Below are 25659 nucleotides of genomic sequence, written 5' to 3' on the forward strand. Positions count from 1 at the left end.
TAGCAAAATACTAATTATTATTAAAATACTTATTTTTAGAGTAAAATGAGTTGTTACAAAATCTCATTTAATTCAAGGATGTCTGAAGGTGATTTATATTCCGCAGACATGTATTGTACAGATTCAGTGCAGTGAAAACTGCCTTACAAGACTGTTCTCACTATGCAAATATTGCATTATACAAACACTGCACTAGGACAAGGTATATTTTGCAGTGTCACTCAGGAGACAAGTTCTACTTTCTGGACAATGATCACAGCACATGAATATATGAACACAGCATGTGAATATATGAGCATAGCACATACAGCCTCTGCAAACACAGTGTGCAAGCCACCTGTGGGAAGACATGTAAGGCTGTGCTCTGTAGTGCTGCTCTTTATTTATGTATAGGGGATAACAAGTAACTGCCAAAACCCATATCCACAGCAGGGCATGTCTATTTGTACCAGCCACCTGCCCCATAGAGCTTGTTCAATTAAAAGAACAATGGGGAGTTTTACTCAATAAGAACAGGAAAAGAAAAAGGCTTTGTGCAGAGCTTGCCATTCCTACTCTCACCTTCCACACTTGCACAGGGAAGCAGATATCCTTGTTGAGCTGCTAAAAGATCCAATTTAGAGCTACATCTTTTACTCTAAAACTAGTTTTTTTTTTTGAGAGGCTGGCTTAGGGGTATGAAAAGAATAAGGCATTCACTTATAGTGGACCTTTTTAAGCTTTCAGAATAGATTCATCCCTTGCTGGCATCCAGCTGGCCTTGTTCTGAGTGCTGCAAAATATGCTTGAAAAATCATCCAGAACAGACAAAGGAAAATATTTAGGCAAAAACAAGCTTTTGATTTACTATATGTGTGCCTTAAAAGTGCATATTTTTCATTTTAATGATATATTTACACAAAGCATGAATTGGTGTTGTGGGATGCCAAACACCTGTCACAGAATGAAATTTCTTGCAATGAAATCATGAATAAAATGTTTCCCAGCACACTTACAATCTTTTCAGGATGATTTTTTTTTTTTTTAAGAATTCGATGGAATACTAAATTTGCTATAAATATATATATATATATATATATATTTTTTTTTTTAAAAAAGGCCAGAAACAGTGACTCACCCCTGCTAAAGATTTTGAAATTCATAAATGCATCAAGATTTCTTTGCTAATTTGTTCATTAACTTAATGACCCACTTAGACTGTTCTTAGCCATCATAATTAACAAGGCATTATGACGCCAATCTCCCATAAGATACAAATAAGATTAGTTTGTTTTAACCAATATTTAGATGTATTGGGGGTTTCATTACTGGAATAGCTGGTACCTGGAGAAATGGTAATTTACTTTCTTTTAAATTTGATACACCAGCTGCAGCTAGTAGTGGTGTAGCCCTTCTGACTTCTTATAGTGTCTACTTTGTAGTCAACTGTGCTAATACTATGCACCTCAGGTGAAAATGTTAGGGATGGTGTGACTTGATTATTAATGGCCCTGTGGATCTCACCATGGAATATGGCATTCCTTGGGATTTTTCTTTTTTAGAAAAAACTCTGACCTGGTAAAGCAGAGATAGTAAACTAAAGATAAATGTTGATCAACAGATGAGTATGTGTTCCAGCCAGGCTGGGCTGTACAAAGCACAAGTAAGAAAAAGGCACATGCCTATCTACAGACAGGTTACAAAGACGTGGTTACCCATCTCAGCTGGAGGATACTTCTCCCCGTCCAATGCAATGCTGTAACACATACCCCTCCTCAGCACAACCACACAGACACACCAGAACCACTGAGGGAAGGTCGTAAGGTGCTGCCAGATGACTTCCCAAAAGTGCAAATAAACCTTTGTACTCTCAGCATTACTAAGTTTTGTGGACTGACGCTTCTGCTACAGCTACTTTTCTCCCGCAGGAGAAGGAAACATGCCATGCCACACCAGAGCAGAAGATACCAACCCTTTCTCTACTTGGTCCGTGAGAACTCCTACATTCCCTTGCTGAGCAGTACTGACTGCTGTGTAAAGAATAAAACGTACCTTCCCTGTGGACAAGCAAAGCAATAATCTAGTCATGGCAACAGCAAATTAGCAACACATACCAGCACTGTGGAAAGTTAATGATACTCCGATTCTACAAAACCATGTTCACAGAAGAACTGCAGATGATAACTCTACATCAATTTACTCAGGGCATTATCATACCTACTTAGAGGAAAGAAGACCCAGACAAAGAAATAAAAGGGTAGAAAGTAACTCAACAGTACAATTTGTAAACAGCATTCAGTCAATGTAGTGACTTTAATGGCAACACCCTATCTTTTAGCTGTTTTACCGCACAACAGCAGCTGTAGATGAGCATTACATTTGTTTTTCATTTAAGCCACAGAACCTCAAACACAGATCATGGAAGTGAATCAGAATCATCTCACTTTATAAGCTGGGAACACCTAAGAAATGATTGATCCCAGTAACTCCAGCTGATCCTGAAGAAGAGCAGCTGATGATCTCGACAGAGAACACCACTAAGGCAAAACTGACCTCCTTCCATATGAAACTGGGTAAGTTCAATGAAGGTTTAAGGATGAAAACCCTAAAAGTCAAGACATAGGAATCAGAGTGCATATGAGAAGAAAATCTGGATCATTTATCAGTGCAAAAGTAAATAATCAAATGAAGCTCCCCCAGCTGCTGGTTTTAAACATAAGCATACACCCACTTGTTTTCCATATGCCTGTTTCAGAGTCATTCTTTTCTTGGTGAGACAGGGAGGATTAAAAAAAAAAAAAAAAAAAAAAAAGATTAAACATGTAAATCATATTCATTACTAATGGATGTTGCAAAACAGCTAGCAAATGTTTCCAAAAGAAAGGGCAAATGAATTTTACATAGCCAAGTATTTTAAAAAAATATGCATTTTATGAGAATCTTGAAGGAAAAAAAACAGATGGAATTTCAGGTGGCATTCTACATACAAGATTTATCTATCACAGATAGTGAATAATGTACGCAGACTTTCTCATCTCTTTCATATATAAAATGTTTTGAAATATTAATATTTTGTTTAGTTTAGACAAAATTATAGTGACTATTTTCATGATCATGTATTCAGGAGAAAGTACTGGCCTTTACAGGAATAAATACACTGTTAAGAGTTTAAACCAATATTTAGAAAATTACTTCTTGTTCACTCCTTTAACCCTTCTTTCACACCTAATTTTTTCTCTTGAACAATTCATTATTGAGTTACAATTTTCTCAATTTCTTTCCTCTTTAAAAAAAAATAAAAATTGCTAGCGAAAAATCTATTTAAATAAACCATATTTCATAAACCAAATGCATTAACAAATAATTTTTAATTTCTATCATGATTCTTTTAACTTTATATTGTCTATTTCATGCCTTGCCTTATCAATCACTTAGGATAGGATCACCTCCAAATCTATTAATGTAAATGCAAATCTCTCAGTGAATTCAACTGAAATTCAATTTGTCATCATTTTGTTTGTTCTTTATAAGTTGTTGTGCTTTTGTTTGTTTGTTTGTTTGTTTTTTTCACACTGCAACAAGTGATGGCTGAATGTGTTTCAATGAAGACACAGTTAAAAGCAACAACAAAAAAGTTGTGTGGGAGCATGCAGTTTTTATTCAGGCATTCTTTTGTAATTGTAATGCTCCTGTAGGCCTCACATGATTTTTTGTGTATATACATATATACATATAGTGATTGGCTACACTCTATGAATATAATTTGGAGATTATTTGTTTAAAAATGATTAACAACACAGCAGGACATACGCATGTGCATGCAATTGAAATTTTTGCTCAGACACTTCTCTCTTTTGCTCCCACTCCTTGGTAGCTCATTTCTTCTATTTCCATAGTCAGTCTATCCTGCTTTTGTGCTAACTGTGTAAAGACTTATTTTCTAGTACCTAGACTTTTCATTGATTGTAGACTATGAGAGGTATGCATAAGAAGCATAAGAATGTGGCATATTTATGCCATGTAAGTAGTAAAAATATAAATCTTGATATAAGTATCACAAAGAGCTACTCCAAAAGTGAGATCATCCTCTCATACTTTATACTACCACTCTGCATAATTTCTTCCTTGGTTTTGGACACCTGACTGCATAAATCACTTCTATTCTTCCTATAAGGACTGATAAAATTAATTAAAATTTAGGGAAAGAAGGCTGGCTAAACATGGCAGCACTTACTTAGTCTTGGGTAGTTTTTCCATATCTTATATTGATTATCTTGGGGACATGAGTTAAATCTAAGTTACCAAGTAAATTGAGTCTGTAAGAGTGGATCTGTAGAATGCACCAGCTGATGCTGAGGACCCAGAGCCCACACAAAATGTATCTCCAAGATTTGTGCTTCACACAAGATCTTGTCTGGTTGCATGGACTAAGTGACAATTCATGTAGTTCATCCTCAGCTTATTTTTATCCAGAAGATATCTAGTTTGTGCTAAGATGTGTCTTAATTTGAACAAAAGTGCAGTAAGTCTGAATGATCAAGAGATTTGTTTCAAAAGTTTACTTTAGATTGGAGTGAAAATGCTCATGGAAATTCACCATCCATCAGCTAATGTGCAAATGCGAGGATTCTGAAACATAGTCACCTACATTCAGTAGGTAAGAAAGGTAATATTCATCTTTTTATTTTGAGAGATTCAAAAGTATTTTTTTTAAAGAAAGGTCCTATTTATTTTTGGACACTGCTCAAAACGAAAGTGGGCTTTAGTTTATGTTTGTATTGTAAACTAATAAAATTCTCTTTGTGTAGAGATTTACAATTTTTCCCATCTGGTTATAAAATTAGTAGTGGCATAACATGAAGTAAGGTGGAATTTAACATGAAAAAATGAAATTTTATTTTTAAACCCTGACTCTGAAGATCATTTTTATGATAAGCTTTTACATTCATAAAGTCAAAATGTGTAGGATATTAGCAACATTTAGACAAATGCCATTGTTATCTCTCTTTGTAGACAGTCTTAGGCCCTTGTTCAGCCTGTCCTTTAGTTTATAACACCCCTGAATATTAAGACTGTAAGTGACCTGCAGCTATTTAAACACATGACCATGTTATAACCTGAATGCCTTTGCAAAGTCCTTCTGTAATTTTACATGTATTTATCCACTTTTTTTTTCCTGAAGTTTGAGCTATGTTGCTAGGCAGTAACACTGGAGATAAACTACTGAAGCAAGTAACTTCTGCATATTCATCTAACCCATAGCACGCCAGCTATCCATCAGTAACAAGCATAACAATAGAGACCATGCAAATGCACAAAATGAAAGAATCCTTGCATTCTGTCTTGTGAATATTGGGCAGAGTGCTAGAAGGATTTTTTTTTTCCCTTTAGTGTAAACAAATTTGATCTCTGAAATACTCCAAATGTGTTCAGATTCAGTACATATTTCTTGTTATCTTGTTTGGTCTACAGGAAAAGTAATGCCTATTTACTTAGTCAAAAGTAATGGCTATTTCCTTACACCATTATTTTTTACAAATTTTTAACTACTGATACTTGGAGATAATTAAGAAAATGAGCAGCGTGTCAGAATTATTTAATACACTGAGGAAATCATTACTTCTGAATCATTTTCTGGAGCTGGGCTCCCCAAAGAAACAAGTTAAAAATCTATTCTAAGAACAGAAGTAAAGAAGCATAAAGCAGAAAAGCAAATGGAGTATTACGAGTTTAACAGCACAATACTTTTCATTGCCTGTTTTCTCTGCTATTCAAGTAATTTTGTCATCTATTCTGATGATCCATGAATGTGGTAAGCTAGGAAGGAATTGACAGCATTGCCCTTTTCTCCCCTTCCCCTTTTCCCTTGAGCTTACTTCACCTTGCAGTTACAAATTTGACATTATTAATGTCAAGACTAGGAATGGACTTGGAAGCTAAGTATTTAATCTAAAGAGCACTATGGTGGCTGGATGTAGAGAAATTTAATCAGTAATCCTTTATTTCATTTCCAGGTAGGCAGATCTGCCCAGCGCTCAGTTACTATGTTGTTCAGTGTAGACAGAGCTCCATACTTATCAATTCAGACAGTATCAGACTCTAGACTATTTATTAAAAAAAAAAAAAAAAAGGAAAAATAAAATAAAATCAGAAGGATTTTACCTTTATTGTGTCTAAGGTTTCAATATTATTTTGATAATTACTCTGGTAGTTCAGTCTTTACTTTGCTTCAATCCCCTACTTATGGAAGGGAACTAATACTTTCTTGCCTCACAGAGCTGCCGTAAGGATAATCATTGCAATGTTCAGATGCCTGTTCAGTGTTGAGGCCCATAAAAACACCCCTCTGAATTACAGTATTTTTTAGAGATGGGAGTAAGTATAGAGGACAGAACAACCCATTTTGAATAGGATCAATTACAATTTATTAAAAAAAAAAAAAAGTTCCTCCAAAACAAAAGAATAAGTTGCACATTTACTTATTTTCTAATTGATGATATATCTAATCTTTCTACATTGGCTAACAAAAGTATGCTATAGTTGCTACCAGGCTCATGAAAATTTTGCAGTCAGCATGCCAAAGGAGGTGTGATGTTATAAGGGCAATTCAGACCCAGGCATAGGCCTACATAACTTCCAGACATAGCAAATGAAGTGTTGCAATGAACATGTCAAAAGGGTAAATAAAGTAAGCCAATCTTGTTTGTATCTCGTATAAAAGAACAACTTATTTTTGGTTCTGTGTTTTGCTATACAGAAAAGCCAGAATTATTGCTTTTAACATAGGTAACAACAGTGTCATTGCCCTTTAACTTTCAGATCATACAAAATTACTCTATCGGCATAGAAATTACTCAAAAGAAGTAAATCCTGTACTTTTTTTTTTTTTTAAATGCCACAGTATGTGGTAAAGATACCTTCAGTAAAGGTATTTGTATACCTTTATTGAAAAGACGTTCTCCTCAAAACTGGTCTGTGTTTCAAGGTTTCAGCATCTTTATTACAGTTCTTAAAGCGCACAAATGACATCTGCCACAATTCATTAGGCTTATGTGTGAATCTCCCGATTCTGCAAACACTCATTGATTTTCTTCTTGGACTCTACTACTGACATCAATTAGGGTTAAACTAGAAGCAGTTACCTGCTGGTGGGCTGATACAGCTGGATTTGACAAGCAGGAGCTATTAAATGGCTTATATTACAGTGCTGAAGAAGTACTTTAAGATTGTAGGAGATAAACATTGCACTAATAACTTATATGAGATTTTTTTCTTGGCTTGCATTTTGCCAGTTTATGCTTCAGTTCTCACAACAAGAAAAACATAGTTAAAGCAATTAGACTGTTCTGTACCACATTTTTTTTTATCACAGACATTTTCATCACAGAATTTCTAGGTTGGAAGAGACCTCAAGATCATCGAGTCCAACCTCTAACCTAACACTAACAGTCCCCACTAAACCATATCCCTAAGCTCTACATCTAAACGTCTTTTGAAGACTTCCAGGGATGGTGACTCCACCACCTCCCTGGGCAGCCCGTTCCAGTGCCTAACAACCCTTTCAGTAAAGAAATTCTTCCTAACATCCAACCTAAAACTCCCCTGGCGTAACTTTAGCCCATTCCCCCTCGTCCTGTCACCAGGCACATGGGAGAACAGGCCAACCCCCACCTCGCTACAGCCTCCTTTAATGTACTTATACAGAGCAATAAGGTCACCCCTGAGCCTCCTCTCCTCTAGGCTGAACAAGCCCAGCTCCTTCAGCCGCTCCTCATAGGACTTGCTCTCCAGGCCCCTCACCAGCTTCGTCGCCCTTCTTTGGACCCGCTCAAGCACCTCGATGTCCTTCTTGTAGCGAGGGGCCCAAAACTGAACACAGTACTCGAGGTGCGGCCTCACCAGAGCCGAGTACAGGGGGACGATCACCTCCCTAGCCCTGCTGGTCACAGTGTTTCTGATACAAGCCAGGATGCCGTTGGCCTTCTTGGCCACCAGAGCACACTGCTGGCTCATATTCAGCCGACTGTCCACTATCACTCCCAGGTCCTTCTCTGCCTGGCAGCTCTCCAACCATTCCTCTCCCAGCCTGTAGTTCTGCTTGGGGTTATTGCGCCCCAGGTGCAGGACCCGGCACTTGGCCTTGTTAAACTTCATACAGTTGACCTCAGCCCATCGGTGCAGCCTATCCAGATCCTCCTGCAGAGCCTTCCTACCCTCGAGCAGATCGACACACGCACCTAGCTTGGTGTCATCTGCAAACTTACTGAGGGTGCACTCAATGCCGTCATCCAGATCATTGATGAAGATGTTAAAGAGGACCGGCCCCAGCACCGAGCCCTGGGGGACGCCACTAGTGACTGGCCTCCAACTGGACTTGGCTCCATTCACCACAACTCTTTGGGCCCGGCTATCCAGCCAGTTTCTAACCCAACGAAGCATGCGCCAGTCCAAGCCAAGAGCAGCCAGTTTCTTGAGGAGAATGCTGTGGGAGACGGTGTCAAAAGCCTTGCTGAAGTCAAGGTAGACCACATCCACAGCCTTTCCCTCATCCACCCAGCGCGTCACTTTGTCGTAGAAGGAGATCAGGTTCGTCAAGCAGGACCTGCCTTCCATAAACCCATGCTGGCTGGGCCTGATCGCCTGCTTGCCCTTCAAGTGCCGCATGATGACTCCCAAGAGGATCTGCTCCATGAGCTTCCCTGGCACTGAGGTCAAACTGACCGGCCTGTAGTTCCCCGGGTCTGCCCTCCGGCCCTTCTTGTAGATGGGCGTCACATTTGCTAGCCGCCAGTCAGCTGGGACCTCCCCCGATAGCCAGGACTGCTGATAAATGATGGATAGGGGCTTGGCCAGCTCATCTGCCAGTTCTCTCAGTACCCTTGGGTGGATCCCATCCGGCCCCATCGATTTGTGGACATCCAAGTGCCGTAGCAGGTCACCAACCAGTTCTTCGTGGATGGTGAGGGCCACATCCTGCTCCCCGTCCCCTTCCACCAGTTCTGGGTACTGGGTATCCAGAGAGCAACCGGTTTTGCCGCTAAAGACTGAGGCAAAGAAGGCATTGAGCACCTCCGCTTTTTCCTCATCTCTTGTAACTAAGTTTCCCCCTGCATCCAGTAAAGGATGGAGATTCTCCCTAGTCCTCCTTTTTGTGTTGATGTATTTATAAAAGCGTTTTTTGTTATCTTTAACGGCAGTAGCCAGATTGAGCTCCAGACGAGCTTTGGCCTTCCTAATCTTGTCCCTGCACAGCCTCGCTACATCCTTATAGTCCTCCTTAGTGGCCTGCCCACTTTTCCAAAGATTATAAACCCTCTTTTTTCTCCTAATCTCAAGCCACAATTCTCTGTTGAGCCAGGCTGGTCTTCTTCCCCGCTGGCTCATCTTTGGGCGCATGGGAATAGACCGCTCCTGCGCCATTAGGATTTGCCTCTTAAAGAGCGCCCAGCCTTCCTGGACCCCTCTGCCCTTCAGAACCGCCTCCCATGGGACTCCAGCAACTAGTGTCCTGAGCAGCCCAAAGTCAGCCCTCCGAAAGTCCAATACAGTGGTTTTACTGGTTCCCTTCCTGGCCCCGCCAAGAATAGTGAACTCCACCATTTCGTGGTCACTCTGCCCAAGACTGTTCCCGACAATCACATCCTCCACCAGTCCTTCTCTGTTTGTGAAGAGAAGGTCTAGCAGGGCACCACCCCTGGTAGGTTCACTAATCAGCTGCGTCAGGAAGCTATCTTCCACTTTCTCCAGAAACCTCCTAGACTGCTTCCTCTGGGCTGTGTTGTGCTTCCAGGATATGTCAGGGAAGTTGAAGTCCCCCACGAGTACAAGCGCTGACGATTTCGCAACTTCTGTCAGCTGCCTGTAGAACTCCTCATCCGTCTCCTCATCCTGGTTCGGCGGTCTATAGCAGACCCCAACCAGGACACTAGCCTTGTTGTCCCTGCCGATCCTAACCCAAAGGGACTCGATCTTGTCATTCCTAGCCTCGAGTTCTACAACATCGAAAGACTCTCTAATATAGAGAGCCACACCGCCACCCCTTCTGTGCTGCCTGTCCCTTCTGAAGAGCCTATAGCCAGGCATCGCAGCACTCCAGTCATGAGACTGGTCCCACCACGTTTCCGTGATGGCAACCAAGTCGTAGCCTGCCCGCTGCACGATGGCTTCCAGCTCCTCCTGTTTATTACCCATGCTGCGTGTATTGGTGTAGATGCACTTCAGCTGGGCCTTTACCTTATCCTCCGGCCTTGCCATTGTTCCCCCTGGCACAGCCCCAACAGTCCTTGCTTCAGCCCCATCCCCCTTCTTACCTAGTTTAAAGCCCTATCTATCAGCCCTGCCAACTCCTGACCCAAGATCCTTACCCCTCTCCGAGAGAGGCCCATCCCATCCGGTGCCATCAGGCCCGGTGTAGCATAGACCTTCCCGTGATCAAAGAACCCAAAGTTGTGCCGGTCACACCAGTCACGAAGCCACGAGTTTATGCGAACAGCGCACCTTTCAGCTTCCATCCCCCCTATCGGAAGGACAGAGGCAAACACAACCTGCGCGCCTGAACCTCTAAGTTGTCGCCCCAAATCCCTAAAGTCTCTTTTGATCGCCTTCGGACTTCTCTTTGCTACTTCATCGCTACCAGCCTGAAAGACCAATAGCGGGTAGATATTATACTGTTAGATACTATACTGTCTTCAACAGAGTAATTCTACATCAACACCAAGAAACAAAGTAAGGAAATACAAACAGCTCAGTGATCAACAGTTTACTTGGACAGCACTGCTGAAATGTGAAGACACCAGAAAAACAGGAACATAGCAACCTCTGCTGAACAGCACAGTGCCATCCCCAGGGAATATTGTTTACTCACATGGTCACAGGGAGAAAAGGTTTTACTAATTGCAACACATTTATTGACATTATCTTCTGAAATACTGGAACAGAAAATTCTCTCTCATCTTGCCTCACCTTAAGCTTCTTTAAAGGACAAGTGAAACTGAAGACTAGAAAAACACTTCTGAAGACTCCGAGAAGTACAGAAAAACCAAAAGGCTTGTGTGCACTTTCCTGACAGGCCTAAATTCCTATTCAACCTGTACATAAATATATGCTCTGCTTAAACTTATGTGGTTATTCATTCTGTATATAAATACTGTATGCAAACATACACAGAACTCTGAAGGTTTTTAAATTTGTGAGGTAAACAAGGACATCTTCCACAGAAGAGAAGTAGAAGGTATAACAAAAGCTCACTTTCATTTACTTTTGGCTTTTCAGCATTTCAGGCTGCCAGATTAACATAAAATGATTTCGATTCTTATCTACTTTAGAAGGTCATTTCAGTTTCATGAAACAGATTGGAAAATATTTTAAATGACCTACTTCATTTTCTAAAAATAGCATAAGATTTGTGTAAAAAGGTAAAACCATCACAACGAGAAGACGTGGGAACATTTGTGCGTTGCATCTCTGTCTTCTGCAGCTATGTTTGAGTTTGGGCTTGAGTGCAGTTACCTCTGCAGTTCGAGTTCATTGGTCGGGTGCCCCCCCAGGCCTAAGCTGGCCTGACCACAGATTGAGCTGGTCCCCTCTCACCTAGAGGCAGAGAAAGAACCATAGAGGCAACATGGAAAACAGGGCGTTCAGATGCAGCACAAACTCAGTCCCTGAGCTAACAGTAAGTACGGCTGCAGTCATGCATAGTATCAGTGTCCAGCCCATAGGCCAAGTTTTTCACAAATAAGTGATAAACTTATTATAAACTCTGAGGGGCTTACAGGGTGCCTTCAGGAGGCTGAGCAAGCTTTTTAAGGAAGATCCTCACCCAGCTTCATGGAACAGAAAACTACAGAAATAGTTAGATTGAAACTGTAGGTAGAATGAGAGCTACTACCTACAGATATTCACACCAAGAATGAATATTTGCAACAGTTTCACAAAACACTTGCTAGTTGGACATTTTTCTCAACATCCCGTTAGATGTTGACCTGCACTACCATTTTAAACCTCCCAATCTAATATTACTGCTAATAGATCCACATTTGCAAAGCAGCCAGTATGTTACCATGTGAACTACTGCAGATGTTTGTTTTATATATATATGTAGTTTATATTTTTCACTAAAAATTAATAATGAGTAAATATTTTTTTTCTGTTTAGAACTTAGTCATTCCTTGATCATATCCCTGTTCAACAAACCGTCCAAAGGACTTTCAACGAAGTTAAAGGAGTCACTTTTGTGGACAAGATCAATATAACTGAGTTCTCTCCCAGGTGATGGAGAGCTTCTGTCGTGATCAGTTATCACACCAGTATTTTCTGCAATGCTCCACTTTGTGCCTTCAACACAGAATTGTGTCTCTGGAAAAGGTGAAAAGTGTACCTGGAGAAAAGTACAAGGCTGCAGCAAGAACAGTTCACAACAATACATTCAACTCGCCAATTGTTTGTGGAGACACTGCTGGTGACTCTGTGGTTACTAGCCTTCAGCAGGCAGTTTGTGAACTTCTTTACTCATCTTACAGACATGAATGATTCTTATGGGCACAACACCCTTTGGCAAGAAGCTCCCAGTTTTGTATTTACACATTGTGTGAAGAATGACTGCCTTTTCATTGCTGTTAATGTGCTTCATCTGATGGCCCCCATCTCGCACTGGTGAAGGGGGGATTCCTCCCTGTTAGCCTCACTGCTTTGTTCTAGATGTTATGAAGACCTATTGTATCTCCTCTCTGTCTCTTCTTCCAGGCAAAGGTCATCTTAGTCATTCCTTGCTAAGGAGTCAGTCCAAACGTACTGATCCTCTTTGTATCCTTCTCTGTAACTTTCCCAGTTCTTTGGGACACATGTTCTCTTTGAGACCACAGATAAACAATTTGCCCAAGTTAAGGGTTCACCAGAGATCCAGATGCAAAGCTGTTTAATGACATTTATTTTCTTCTGCTGCTGCTAAGAATTCTTAAAATCCTGTTTGCTTTTTGGCAGTCACTGCACACTGAGCAAACAAGCATACAAGTATTATAAAACAAAATCTCATTTGAGAGAGATTATTGTTGCCTCAGAGCACAACATTTTATTAATTAAGTTAGAATTATTCCCTTCCCCCAGTATGTATCACTTTATATCAGATTTCATCTATTATTTTAATCCTCAGCTTAATAAGGTCTTTTTTCCCATTCTTACTATTCAGCCTTTGTCATTTCTGTCTCAAACAATTTAGCATCACCAGCAAACATTGTCAACTGGATACTTACACCTTTTACCATTTACCAAAATGTTAAACAACCAGCTTTGTCCCAGCTTAGATCCTTACTGATAATTAATATAACCCTAATACTGCCCAAGATGAAAAGCAGTTATATTTTTTTTTTCAGTGACCAGTTAAATATTTTCATGACACTAAGGATAAATAATACATCTGTCACTGAAAATCTTTTTTTTTTTTTTTTTATTTTATTTTATTTTTTTCAGTAAGAAGTAACCAGGTCATAATGGCACTAGTTCAGCTGTATCAACAATAACTCCAGCTTGCGTGTTCAGGGACTGACAGCTAAAAAAGTGCAATGTACTGGCACAGGAACCTAGAATGAACCCAGAGGAAGAAAAATTGTATGTTTTTACAAGCTGAAGGAAAATATTAGTGCAGCAAGAAACTACCATGCACACTGCAATGTTATGCACTGGGTGTCCTTTGCAAACCTGCTTTCCTGCCATAGGGGCAGGAGTCCCACCAGTTCTAAAAGGACCAAGATCTTCATGGCCTCCGTTACTGTCTATCTACTGTCTATCTAAGCTTTATGGTTACAATTTCTGATTTTGCATAAATTCTTTTTTGCCATCTTACTTCATTGATATTTCTTTACATTTTATTCCACCTATTACACCTGGTTTTCTCCTGTTAAAATTTTGTCATACAGAAAGAATCAAGAGGTTTGTTTTTTTCTTTCATGCACTTTTGAAATGATATCTTCTCTAGAAGAAAATGAATTTTAAACTGGTGACTAATAAATAAAACCATATTATGTTTACTTTCATCCTGTGTCAATGCTGGTAGACATTTTCTTCACTTATTATTATGTTTTAATATGCTTATGTCCCAGCATCAGGAGCTGGGAGGGGACAGACACAGGACAGCTGACCCAAACTAGCCAAAGGGCCCATTACATCTGATGTCATGCTGAACAATTAATATGGGGGAGCTGGCCAGTGTGGAGGGGGGACGACTGTTTGAGGATGGGGGTGGGAATCAATCAGTGAATGGTGAGCAATTGCACTGTGCATCACTTATTTTGTACATATTATTATCATTATTATTATTATTATTATTATGTCCTAATAAACTGTCTTTATCTCAACCCATAAGCTTTTATTTTTTACCTTCTTTTTTTTTCCAACTCTCTGCCCGGTCTTACCTGGGGAGAGTAGAATGGCTGTGTGCTGCTTAGCTGACAGACGGATTAAACCACAACAATCTTGCACCCCTATAAACAGCATAATCCCCATTTTCCAAATTACTCTAGAACATTATTGGGTTATTTTGTGCTTTATATTCTATATTTAGAATAAGTATATGTTCAGAAACAAGGGGTATTAGAGAGAGACCTATGCAATGGTGTTCCTATAAAAATATTTTCTACTACTAGGACACACAAACAATATTTTTATATATTAGTCTTTCTCCAGTTTTTGTCTCATCACGTTCCTTTATTTTTTTTTAAGACCTTTTTTGACTTTTCATTCATATTGGTTATTTGCAGTTGATTTTCGAGGTGGAAGAAATGTAATCTGAACTTATAAATTAATGTAGAACAAAGACAAGGATCATTTATGGAAGTAGTCCCTTTTGTTAGACTTCTGCCAACATATATGGAAAAGGTAAGCAAGCTTTTGGGTACACAAGGATTACTTAAAATCAGAACAGAAGCTGCAGAGTTCACAGTTACCTAAAAGTTGAGTTCCTACTCAGAGTTTAATTGGATATGTAACAGACCCTCTGTAAGGCACAAAGCAATTGTGTATTTTGCAGCAGAGTGGATGTCAGACTCAGGGAGACAGCAAGAAGGTTTAAGGGGTGTATTATCTGTAGAGGGAGAAGAGAGTCAGGTTATTTACAGCTTCTGCAACACGCAGATGGGTGAGGGAGAGGGAAACTGTACATGCCATAAGACCTGTTCCCAGTCCACTGATTTTTATACCAGATAGTTACAAATTGTGGTTTGGTACTTCAGAAGCACAGGAGGTTTTGCACCTTAGGACTTCTGTTGTTAAAATAATTTGGGGGCCCTGACTCACAAACTGTGCTAGACATGACTGCAGCACCTGACAAGACTGTCAATCCCAGTAATTTTAATTTCCATTTATAACTTGTACATATGGATATTAACTTTTGTGGATGAAAAATGTGTAATCTTGCTCATTTGCTTCTCCTGTAGGCTGGTGCTGGACACCTCTTTAGAAAAATTTTCTTTCTTTTTCTTTAAAAGAATGCCTAATTAATATTTAATTGAAAATATTTGCTGGGAAATATTTTGGTTTCAGCATTTTATTAGAAAAAAAAAATGAAGTTAGGTTTGAATTGTGTTAATAAAATATATTTTATACTCATACATTATTTTTGAATTTCAATGGTGATTTTTCATGGTGTTTTCATGAATTGTTAATTATTCTGTGTATTGTATTAAAACAAAGAATTTTAATTATGGAAATATTCACTTTCACATTTTAACACCTATTTTTATATCTTTATTGGAAGTAGAAAATAAATTTTATAAATCTATATTTTTGAAACTTGTTCATGTTTTCTTTTAAAATATTGTTTCTACACCAAAACGGCACCCCCTCACAAAACAAGCAAAAGAAGCAAACGTCTACACTTTGAAAAATGAACCTCTTGTTATGAAATCATGACCTTCAAACTAGACCCCTATCATCTAGCAATTCTTTCATTAGTATTTCTTCAATTCAATTTTCCTGTGAAGAATTTACATTTTTGTCATATGTTTGAATAAAGTATTATGCTATCCCCTTGTTATTTAACCCCTCGCATCTTGCAGTGATTGTAGACTTTATTCCATTTGTGATTCTCCTAATTACTTTGGTTTACATATTGTTCTACAGATACAGGAATGACTACAGGTATTTAATATTTTTCCACATTTTGCTGTCTGGCTAATTCTATTTAATTTCCTAACTGGCATTCTGATGCTTTTCCAGAAAGGAGATCTTGTGATCTCAGCTGGTTTCTCCTTCAGTTCAATTGCTATTGATATTATAATGTTTCATTAGTTATAAATTCAAGTTTTGAGTTACTGATGTATATAACATGTCTGTCTGTGTCTGAGCTACATATTGGAAACACTGTCTGGCTGCCACATGAGTCAGCAGTTCTTAGACAAACTCCAGATTTAGGTTAAGCAAATTTCAAATCTTAAATCCAAATGAATTTGAAAGAGCAGACTATATTTTGGATTGTCTATGTGCCAGGACCTCCAAATATACTTATAAATATCCTTTTTTTTTTTTTTTCTAAAATTGTCCTTTCATATATTTCCTGATTCCAATGAGCTTTCTGTCCAGTTGAAGCCATTTGTGCAATAACACTCAAAAAAAAAAAAGAGCTACCGTAGATAAAAGGCTTTTCCTTAGCAGTTTAATTCTAACAACCTCACTTGCATTTCTCCATCTGTGTTGACACTATAAACTTCAGACACATGCTGGCACCATCCACTCAGTTGTGTTCAGAAGTCTTTGAGAGCTGGTGACAGAAAACCTCTGCAGGCTTTCAGTCTCCTATGCTGATCACTAAATTCAAGGCCAATACAGTATGCTGGGTTTTACAGTTTTACGTGTTTCTATCTGTGCCTTCCTTAGCAGTCCCAAACAATCATCACAGTATTTTAGAACTCCTAAATGTGGGTTACAACTCAAGAAGTAGAACATTCCTTTTTATTTTGATCTCTCTTCAACCCAAATTCACTCATTGTCTCATGCAATCAATGAGGACATAGTTTTCATCTGTTTGATCTCCAAATGCCTCATATAATTTTCATGAATGCAAGAACCACAGGCAGAAGGTGTGGCCATTATCAGTATTTTGGTCCTAATTTTCCCACTATAAGCTGCCTAAGTAAATCAATATGTGAAGTCACTAGATCAATAAAGAAACATTCTGCTATATGCAAGTTGCTCATATCTAACACATGTGACAGTAAAAACGACTCTTTATATACCTTATAAAAAAGATGAGCTTGCAAAAGTAAACATTAAATGCTAGTCTGACTTGCTCATGGGAGCTTTGCATTTCTACTTCTACATCTCACAGTTTCATGTGCAGCTGTCAAAACTGCTTTGTGCCTCACATACTTTATGCAATATACAGTTTGCAAAGCTTTCAAAGTCATCACTTTTTTCACCAGGCAGCAATAAGTAAGGGAGACAAAGGTCTCAGCTCAAATCAGTGAGATGAAAAGTCCAGAGCTCTGGTCCCAGTTCTGATTTCTCTTACACCTTTTTGCTATTTCTTATTTCTCCATCTCTTTAATTACCTGTGAGAAATTGTGACAATGCTTTTACTTGAAAAAGTGCATGGTATAAATTCAGTCAGTTCATTTAGTAAGCCATTCCCTGATCACACCTCAAAACATCTAAGGACAAGAATTTCCCCATGATGTTTGCAGACATGGGAGGGTAAACAAATTCCTGTGGGTTAAAGATGTTGGGAACAAAACTGCTCCAATAACTACTATTCCAAAGATCTTTCAAATTATAATCATACAGAAATTAGCAACTGGAGGGAATTAACACGTTACTAGTAGCAGTTCCTGCAACAACAACTCTCACCTCCTTGAAGATGATACTGACCAAACGTCTATTGAAGATGATATACAGCTCTCTCTCTAGTTCTGTTACTTGTTGCTGTTTTTTGTGGGCATAGAATCTGATAAGCTAGGAAAAACTCTGTTGACAGCTTTAAATGAAATATTATCATGACCATCTTAACAGGAATCTAGCAGAAATACATACATGCATAAATCAAACTAACTAGCATACAACCATCAACTAAGATGTAGTCTTTTTTTTTTTTTTCTACTTCAAAGGGCAGTAGCTTTCAAATTCAGTGCATGAATTTATTTTCCTTTATTTCTATTTTTCTTTCATGTTAACTCAGTGCTTGTGGATAACACCTAAATGATAGCCACAGTACTGCAGATTTCTTTGTCTGAGAACAGATTCTGCACAAGCAGTCTAAAATTTCCTTCACAGCCTGCCATACCATCCAGACACCAGAGAGGGAAAATAACTGTAAAATTTGAGTGCATATCCAGAGTGAGGTGTTGATTTACGCCTGATGGAAGATGGCCAACATTAATTTTATTAAATTAAAACCAGTCCACTATAAAATGCATAAATGAGCTCTGTGTTCATATTTCAGATGCAGAGGATAAATTATTAGACATCAGAAAAGCATTCTCTTCTGGTCACAGATATAGAGCTCTGCTTCCACCCAATCAGCACAGTGTCTGCCTTGATATATGGGGTAACATCTGAGGATGATGAACTCAGGACTGAGTCAGATAAAAACTGCCATACTGCTATATGCACCCCACACAGCCATAAAGCAGTTGTAACTACAACTTTTTCCATGTGGTGGGGATCACAACAAAGAAGTCTGAAGTGGTTTGTACGTGAGTGTGTATAACATAGCAGAGGTTTACAAGAAAAAAATGATGCAAAACATACAGGTTTTTCATTAGCAAGATAATATTTGGCAAGCTGAGAATATTCAGTTATTGCACGTTTGAAAACAGAAAAAAATGGCTATTATCTTGAAAAAGATTTCACAGTGCACCTAGGCTGTACTCAGTACAAGTTGCCACATGCCTGTCTCTGCAACATTGAGGACAGCCCTTGCCAAGAGCTACTGTGCATGCATGCAACATGTGAGAAGGATGAGATATGATAACACACTGGCAATGCTTATTTATGTAAATGCAAGCATGCTACATGATTAACGAATAAAATTGATGTTTTGTTGGTATTATCTTGATAACAAAGAATCTATACTGCTCTCACCTATTTTGTTCGATTGAACCTTCATTTTATTATGCTGACCCTGCATATCACAGAAAAATGAAGAAAGATTTCAATGAGATTTATAATGTTCCAGTGGGGTTAGACCCCCTTAAGTTACCCTTGCATAAGGGCAATTAAAACTGCTACCTTATTAGTGGTTTAGAACTGTCCTGGGACAGGGCTGTACTTGAGGATCAGATATTCTCATGTTAACTATCACCCTTCAGTGAGGACTAAGCATCATCACAAGGAAAGAATCAAGAACTTTTTTTTATATTACTCCACGAATTCTATTTTGTGTGGCCTTCTGGAGCTTCACAGTACAAGAAAACATAAAGTACACGTAGGTTTATTTTAGAGCAAGCCTTCCTACATCCCTTTAATTTGGATGGGTCACACGGCACCACAATATTCCAATTTCCCGTTTTAGACAATGTCTGCTAGATGGATCTCCGGTAAAGGAAAGGGGGTTCTCTTTTGCTTGGCAACCTGGATCTTTATGGCACTTCTGTACTATGCAAGCATAGGATTTCCAGACCTTTGATTTAATATTCAGGTTAAATAGCAAAGTATATTAAAACTTTTTTTTTTTTTACTGTTTGCTTTCAATGTGTCAACATGAAGCACTATTTCAAAATCTCTAACAGTGAGCTAGACTAATCCCCATCAGTTTCTAAATCATATTTTGATTTGCAACATGACACTTCTTGAGATAGTCTTCTAAAAACAGACATAAAATGAATTGAGTGTGTTGGATGAATTGAGTGTGTTGGCTGATAACAGCTGACATTACTGTTGTAAATCTGTGCTCTTCCAGGTGCCTTCCAAAATTAACTAGTCACCCCTAACTGTTTAGTGAAATTGTCAGCTCATTTAATAGACACATTAAACTACTATTTATAAATTACTGTGACAATATTAGTGCAGCAGTTCCATAATAAGTAATATGGACACCTATGCATCTGCCACTATATTGTGCCCAGCTATCATGGCTGGAAGAAGAAGATAAAAAAAAAAACACAGCAATTCCAGGTCATATGAAATATCCCAAATACTCAATATCACTTTAAAGTAAAACAAAAAAGTACTACAAAAATAATTACTTTTGGAAAAATATATGGTTGTGGAATAATGCTAAATTATAATAAACATCAAACATTTATTTCTGCAATCAAGAACTCAATGTCACTTCATATCTTTTTTTTCCATGATTTGAAAAAAAAAATGCAGTATGATATAAAGATATTGATTAATTGCTGCTATTTCAGTAGGTTGAGAACAGCTTATATTTGTATTATGCGTGACTTTCACTATCTGGATTTAACAGCACAACTTCTCTAAATAACTTTTCCCATTCAGTGTTCTGCCTCTTTGAGAGCTTTGTGGAAAAGAAGAGGAAAATAGTAACACCTTTGTTGTCTTGTTTTCTTTTTTCTTTTTCTTTTTTTTTTTCTTTTTTAACTCGAAGAGTTTAGGTGAAGAAGATGCAAGTTATTTTTTGAGACACAGAGTATATCAGAATAAACATCAAATGGATGCTTGGCAGATAATAAACATTATTTCAAAAAATAACCATTCAGAATGGATTGCATATAAAAACAGATTTTCTGACAATCGTGCTGATGTATTAAATTAAACATCCTAATGTATTTTGTGTTTCACCACCAAGATCCTCCTGAATTTTATCAGGTAACAGCGTAACATTTACTTCTGGTATATGAAGCATCACTATTATGTACACTACACTACAATTCTATTTTTCATCACGTTTAAGAAGCATCTTTTCAGCAACTTGATACAGTTCACAAAGTTTTAAGAGCTGAAAACATGCCAATTATATCTGTGATGTCATAAGTGTTACTTTTAATAGAAAAATCCACTAATTCTAAAGCTGCTTATGAGCTCACATTCAGATGTATTGATAATAGTAAATTTTATGAAAAAATAATATTATTTTGGCAGCTTAGAACTGACCCTAAATGACTATTGAGACTATCTTATATAAAGGCATAAAAACTAATGTATTACAGTGGTGCATCAATAGCATCTCTGTCTTTGAAGATAAAAAGCTCAGCAATCCTTTTGCCTGTGCTACAACACTGAACGCAATTAGAGTCCTTGTTTGCATCTTTAGCTAGTGGCTAGAACAACGATATCTGTTAAAGAAAGGATAATTAGTAGCAACTGGACATCATAAAGATGCAGTTTTTCATTATGAGATTGCCCTGACTTCAGCCTGTAAATTAAACTCATCATATTATCTTTGTGATATAAGCATACTGTTTTGCAAATATTATTGGCTCATATATTTTAGTGTTTAACACTAATGTTTATATCTGTAATATTAAAGTACACTTTTGTCCGGTTTGTCCAAATACCTAGTGAGCCACATGTAGTCTTATGCTGTTCTATTTATACATGCTCTACTTGCAACAAATTTCTGGAAGGGTAGGAAGGAAAAATAACTTTTTGTGATTTTTATTTATATTAAAAACAAGCAAACAAACAAACCAGCCATTCACAGCCTTTACATTCTAATAAATAAATAAATAAGAGAGAGAGAGAGAGAGAGAGAGAGAGAAATAATAAAATAAATACAAAGTATTAAAGTAAAAACTAAAACATGACACCTCATGTTTTTTTGGAAGGTGAATCTGAACCTCAATATCTAAGGAAATGGCATTTAGGGACCTAAGAAACTCATCTTTAACCTCTTATTTTCATTGAGTAAGGGCCTTTACTTACATTGAAAATTATAGATAGCATGCAGTTATATGCTGTGCTACTATTTTTTTCAGCTCACTATTTCAGCCATCCTTCCTGAAAACTCTATTTTCTAAATTCACGCTGACACCCTCAAAGAACAGGCTATCAAATTACTTATACTCTATTATAGGAATAGTGGTCACGTAATGAGAGAGTGAATTGCATAAATTCTCTGCATGTGTGAGCTTGCATGCCTGTGCAAAGTATAAAAGCTATAATGCAAGACTTTGAATTATGAAGCAATATATCACATTAGAAATATATGAAAATGATCAGAACAATCAGAACGAAATGCAGCAAAGGATACCTAGTCACAAAACAGCACAGCAAAAGCAGATATCTCTGTTGTCTGAAAACAGATTTGCAGTAACCATGCTGACGAGAAAAAAACAACTGTGTGCATTCTGGGCTAGAGACTTCTGGGTTTAAACCTTATCCCTGATATCAGTCTGACTTTCATTGCTAAAAATCAAGTATGCTGTTATAGTAGACTGTTAATGTTACTTGTGGTGCACCACAAAGTTATCTCAGAACTTCCCAATTTTTTTGTTTTATGCCAAAACCAAGGATAAGGAAATAAGACAGACATACAAAGGCAGGATGTAAATGTTCTAAACCTGAACACCAAAAATAAAAATCAAGTCTACAGCAGCTATATAAGAGGCTGAATGGTGAAGGGGATGGACAGAGGGAACTACTACCATCTGAATATTTGCCCCATCAAAAACAGGTACATATTTATAGCACATTGCAGTATTTGTCCTTGTTTGAACTTTTAAAGAAAGAGTAAAAAATTACCTTTCCCACATACTGAGGTTCGGAGCCCATGTACTCCTCCAGCACAAAAAACTGGTTCCACACCCAGCCTCGTTTGACTCGCTGGACTGATGACCTCCTCCCTGGCACTGGCACAACATTGTCTCTTGACTCTGCTTCTAAAGTCTGTTGCGGCTCTGGATGCAGTGGTGTTAGGAGACCTCCATCAAACAGGACCCAGAGAAGCAGGGATAAACAGTTCCTTGTAAGCATTGGCAATGGCTTCCCTACAGCAAGTAATAAAAACTCCAGCACTTAATGCAGAGCAGAGGAATCCAGGTTTGAGGTGTCTGTGGCCTCCACCACTTAGCTTCTGATTTTATTGCGGAAATGCTAATGCAGGCATTAATCCTTCTGATGACAAGGTTTTTGCTGCATTAAATTCCATCTAAAGGGACCTATAAAAGAGATTTACATGGCAACATCAAATTACATAAAATTACATTGAAACATTCATCAAAATTCTCACACCTAGTTAGTTTCTAGAGACAGAAAGAAAAGATTAGGAATCACAGTATTAAAAGCGATTACCATTTTGATTGTAGCACTGAGCTGCTCTAGAATATAGTGCTGTTAGCATAGGAATAGCTCATTCTTGGCCTGCTTACCATCATCTGTGTCTCTGGTTTAGGGCAGGCCCACACCCTCTGCTTTATGACCCTGTTAACCAACAAAGCCATTGCCCATCAGTGATGTCAAAAGTATTTACTCTGGATTCACACATAAAATGTCAGGAAGGAGAGGACCCACCCTTCCATCCCGCTGCCAAGAGACAGGACACTTCACTTTTTGTCTCTGCCAAAAAAGTGCTTTGTATGCATCCTCTTTCTGTTACTACAGATGGACATGGACTGAACCTTGGACTCTGGAGGACAAAATTTGTATGGATTCCATGGGAATTAATAAACGAGAAAGAGTGCATATACAGCTAAATACCACAGTGCCGCCAACACACAATATACCATCCAGGACTGGCATTATCTTCTCATGACAAGCCTTGTATCAAAACAGTAGTTGTGTTGCTCTTCAGCACTACTGTAAAATACATAAAAACAAAACAAAACAAAACAAACAAACAAACAAACAACAACAACAACAAAAAACAACAGTCCTGATCTGTGGAGAAAATGATAGAACTGCAGTCAGTGTAGAAAATGAAGCAACACAGAAGCCAGTAAAGTAAGACAGTGATACTCATTTATACTGACAAATGCCAGGTACACAGATTAAAAATAAATCAGTGCTAACTAACTACAGGGCTGAGACAGGACTATCACATCAAGGTGACAATTAAAACAGTGGTGATCCTTGTAGCAGCCAAATGCCATCAGCAAAGAAAAAAAAAAAAAAAACTGAAGGAATTGTTATGTTATCACATTGCTCTGTTTATACCAGCACAGAACATTTGAACAAAAAGGCAGATAAGAAAGAATGCTGTGTTTTTCTAGCCACAGTGTAAATAACAGAGGTGCTTTCTTTTAGTATTTATGAAAATCTCTGATTCATTGTCTGCAATTAATAAAATGACAGTGCTAAAGGATGTAAATATTTAAATATGATGAATGTAAATATTTAAATATTATGGAGTGTGAAATGAGTTCAATAAAATGTGCCTGTAGCTGTCATTCCAACTCTGCACTAAGTTCAGCACCAACAAAAAAATGGTGAAAATGAGCACTCACACCATCTAACAATGCTGTGATGCAGCCCATAATAAAGTCACTGTGAAGACTGATAAATCGATGGAGTTCATGCTGAAACAAAAGAAGCTATTCTAGAATTTAGAACTAGACAATAAACAATAGCAAAACATCTATACATTTCTATTAAGGTGGGCCTCAGTAAGTATTGAGGGAACAGGGAGTAAAGAAAAAGAAAAAAAAAAAAGGAAAGAAAAAGAAAAAAGAAAAGCAAGTATTGTGTTTACTTTTCCCACTTTTCCAAGCTACCGATGCTTCCTTTAATAGACAAAATGGCTTTTATGAAGCTATCCATGACTATGCTGGCCCCAGTGCAGGTGTTAATTCTGAACTATCACATTTTCATAATGCTCAGGACAACTGTTTGACGAATCCTTTCCCTTCCATGGCTCTTATTCATTAAAGATGGATGACTGGCAGCCTGTATGTTGCACTCATTTGAACAAGCGGGGATTGAAGTTGTTTTCTGACAAATACAATTTTTATAATCCACTGTTCTTTACTAATTTTAAATCCCAATGTGTACTGAAGACTTTAAAACGATTTAATAATCCTGTCTCATTAAGACCTGCAACCTAGGGATGAAATGCCAGCCTACTCCATAGGTCTGCTGTTTGTGAGGTACAACAAATTCTACTTTTAGGATTTAAGATGGATGCATTTTACATTTTAAGAACAAAAATACGATTTATATCAATATGGAATTCACCACTTGGTTAGGGCCATATTGTGCCATTGATTTTTAAGTAGAAGTTTCTCCCAAATCAATAAAGAGTTCTGCTTAAAAATCAATGGCATGATATGGACCTCAGAAGAGAAGACATGGTAAAGTACCTAACCATATATATTTTCTCATTTTCAAGCACTGCTATAGTTTATATTTTCCTTATAAATAATACCATTACTATAACAATAAATAACATTTAAATTCTTATTTGTTAGCTACATGGTAAAGTATCTAAATAGAAAGGATTTATAATTGGAACACCAAATAATGAGTTTTGAAGAAAAACTAACAAATAAAACCTTAGAAGAATAACTGCAGTCCCTACTCTAAATACAGAAAAAGATTTCCTGTTCTAATGACAAAGGTTATATTTTGGGTGTTTGAATTCCTTCAGAAAGGATTAAAATTGAGAGAACTCCTATTTGCTCATGATTCTTTTCTAACACCAAAAAAACCACATTTTTTCTAAATTGCGCTCAAGACATTTCAATTTTTATTTTTTTTTATCTACAAAAAATATTTCCAGGTAGCATGCATATGTCAAAGTTCTCATTTGTGTTACTGTTTCTATTCTACGAATTTTATTCCATCGATAAACATTTAAGA

The 25659-nt window shown here is 37.8% G+C and overlaps 1 protein-coding gene across 4 annotated transcripts in view; it reads right to left on the reverse strand.

Annotated features, from left to right (window-relative positions):
• The window catches only part of CDH12 (cadherin 12), a 579148-nt gene that overhangs the window by 144515 nt on the left and 408974 nt on the right, over window positions 1-25659 (reverse strand). For all 4 annotated transcript variants that reach the window (XM_068670857.1, XM_068670854.1, XM_068670856.1 and 1 more), the window contains one exon: window positions 22609-23024. In XM_068670857.1, the coding sequence (XP_068526958.1) occupies window positions 22609-22839 (231 nt within the window). In that variant the 5' untranslated portion in view covers window positions 22840-23024. The remainder of the gene's footprint in view (window positions 1-22608; window positions 23025-25659) is intronic.

Source organism: Anas acuta, chromosome 2 (genome assembly GCF_963932015.1).
Source record: "Anas acuta chromosome 2, bAnaAcu1.1, whole genome shotgun sequence".
Lineage (NCBI taxonomy): Eukaryota > Metazoa > Chordata > Aves > Anseriformes > Anatidae > Anas > Anas acuta.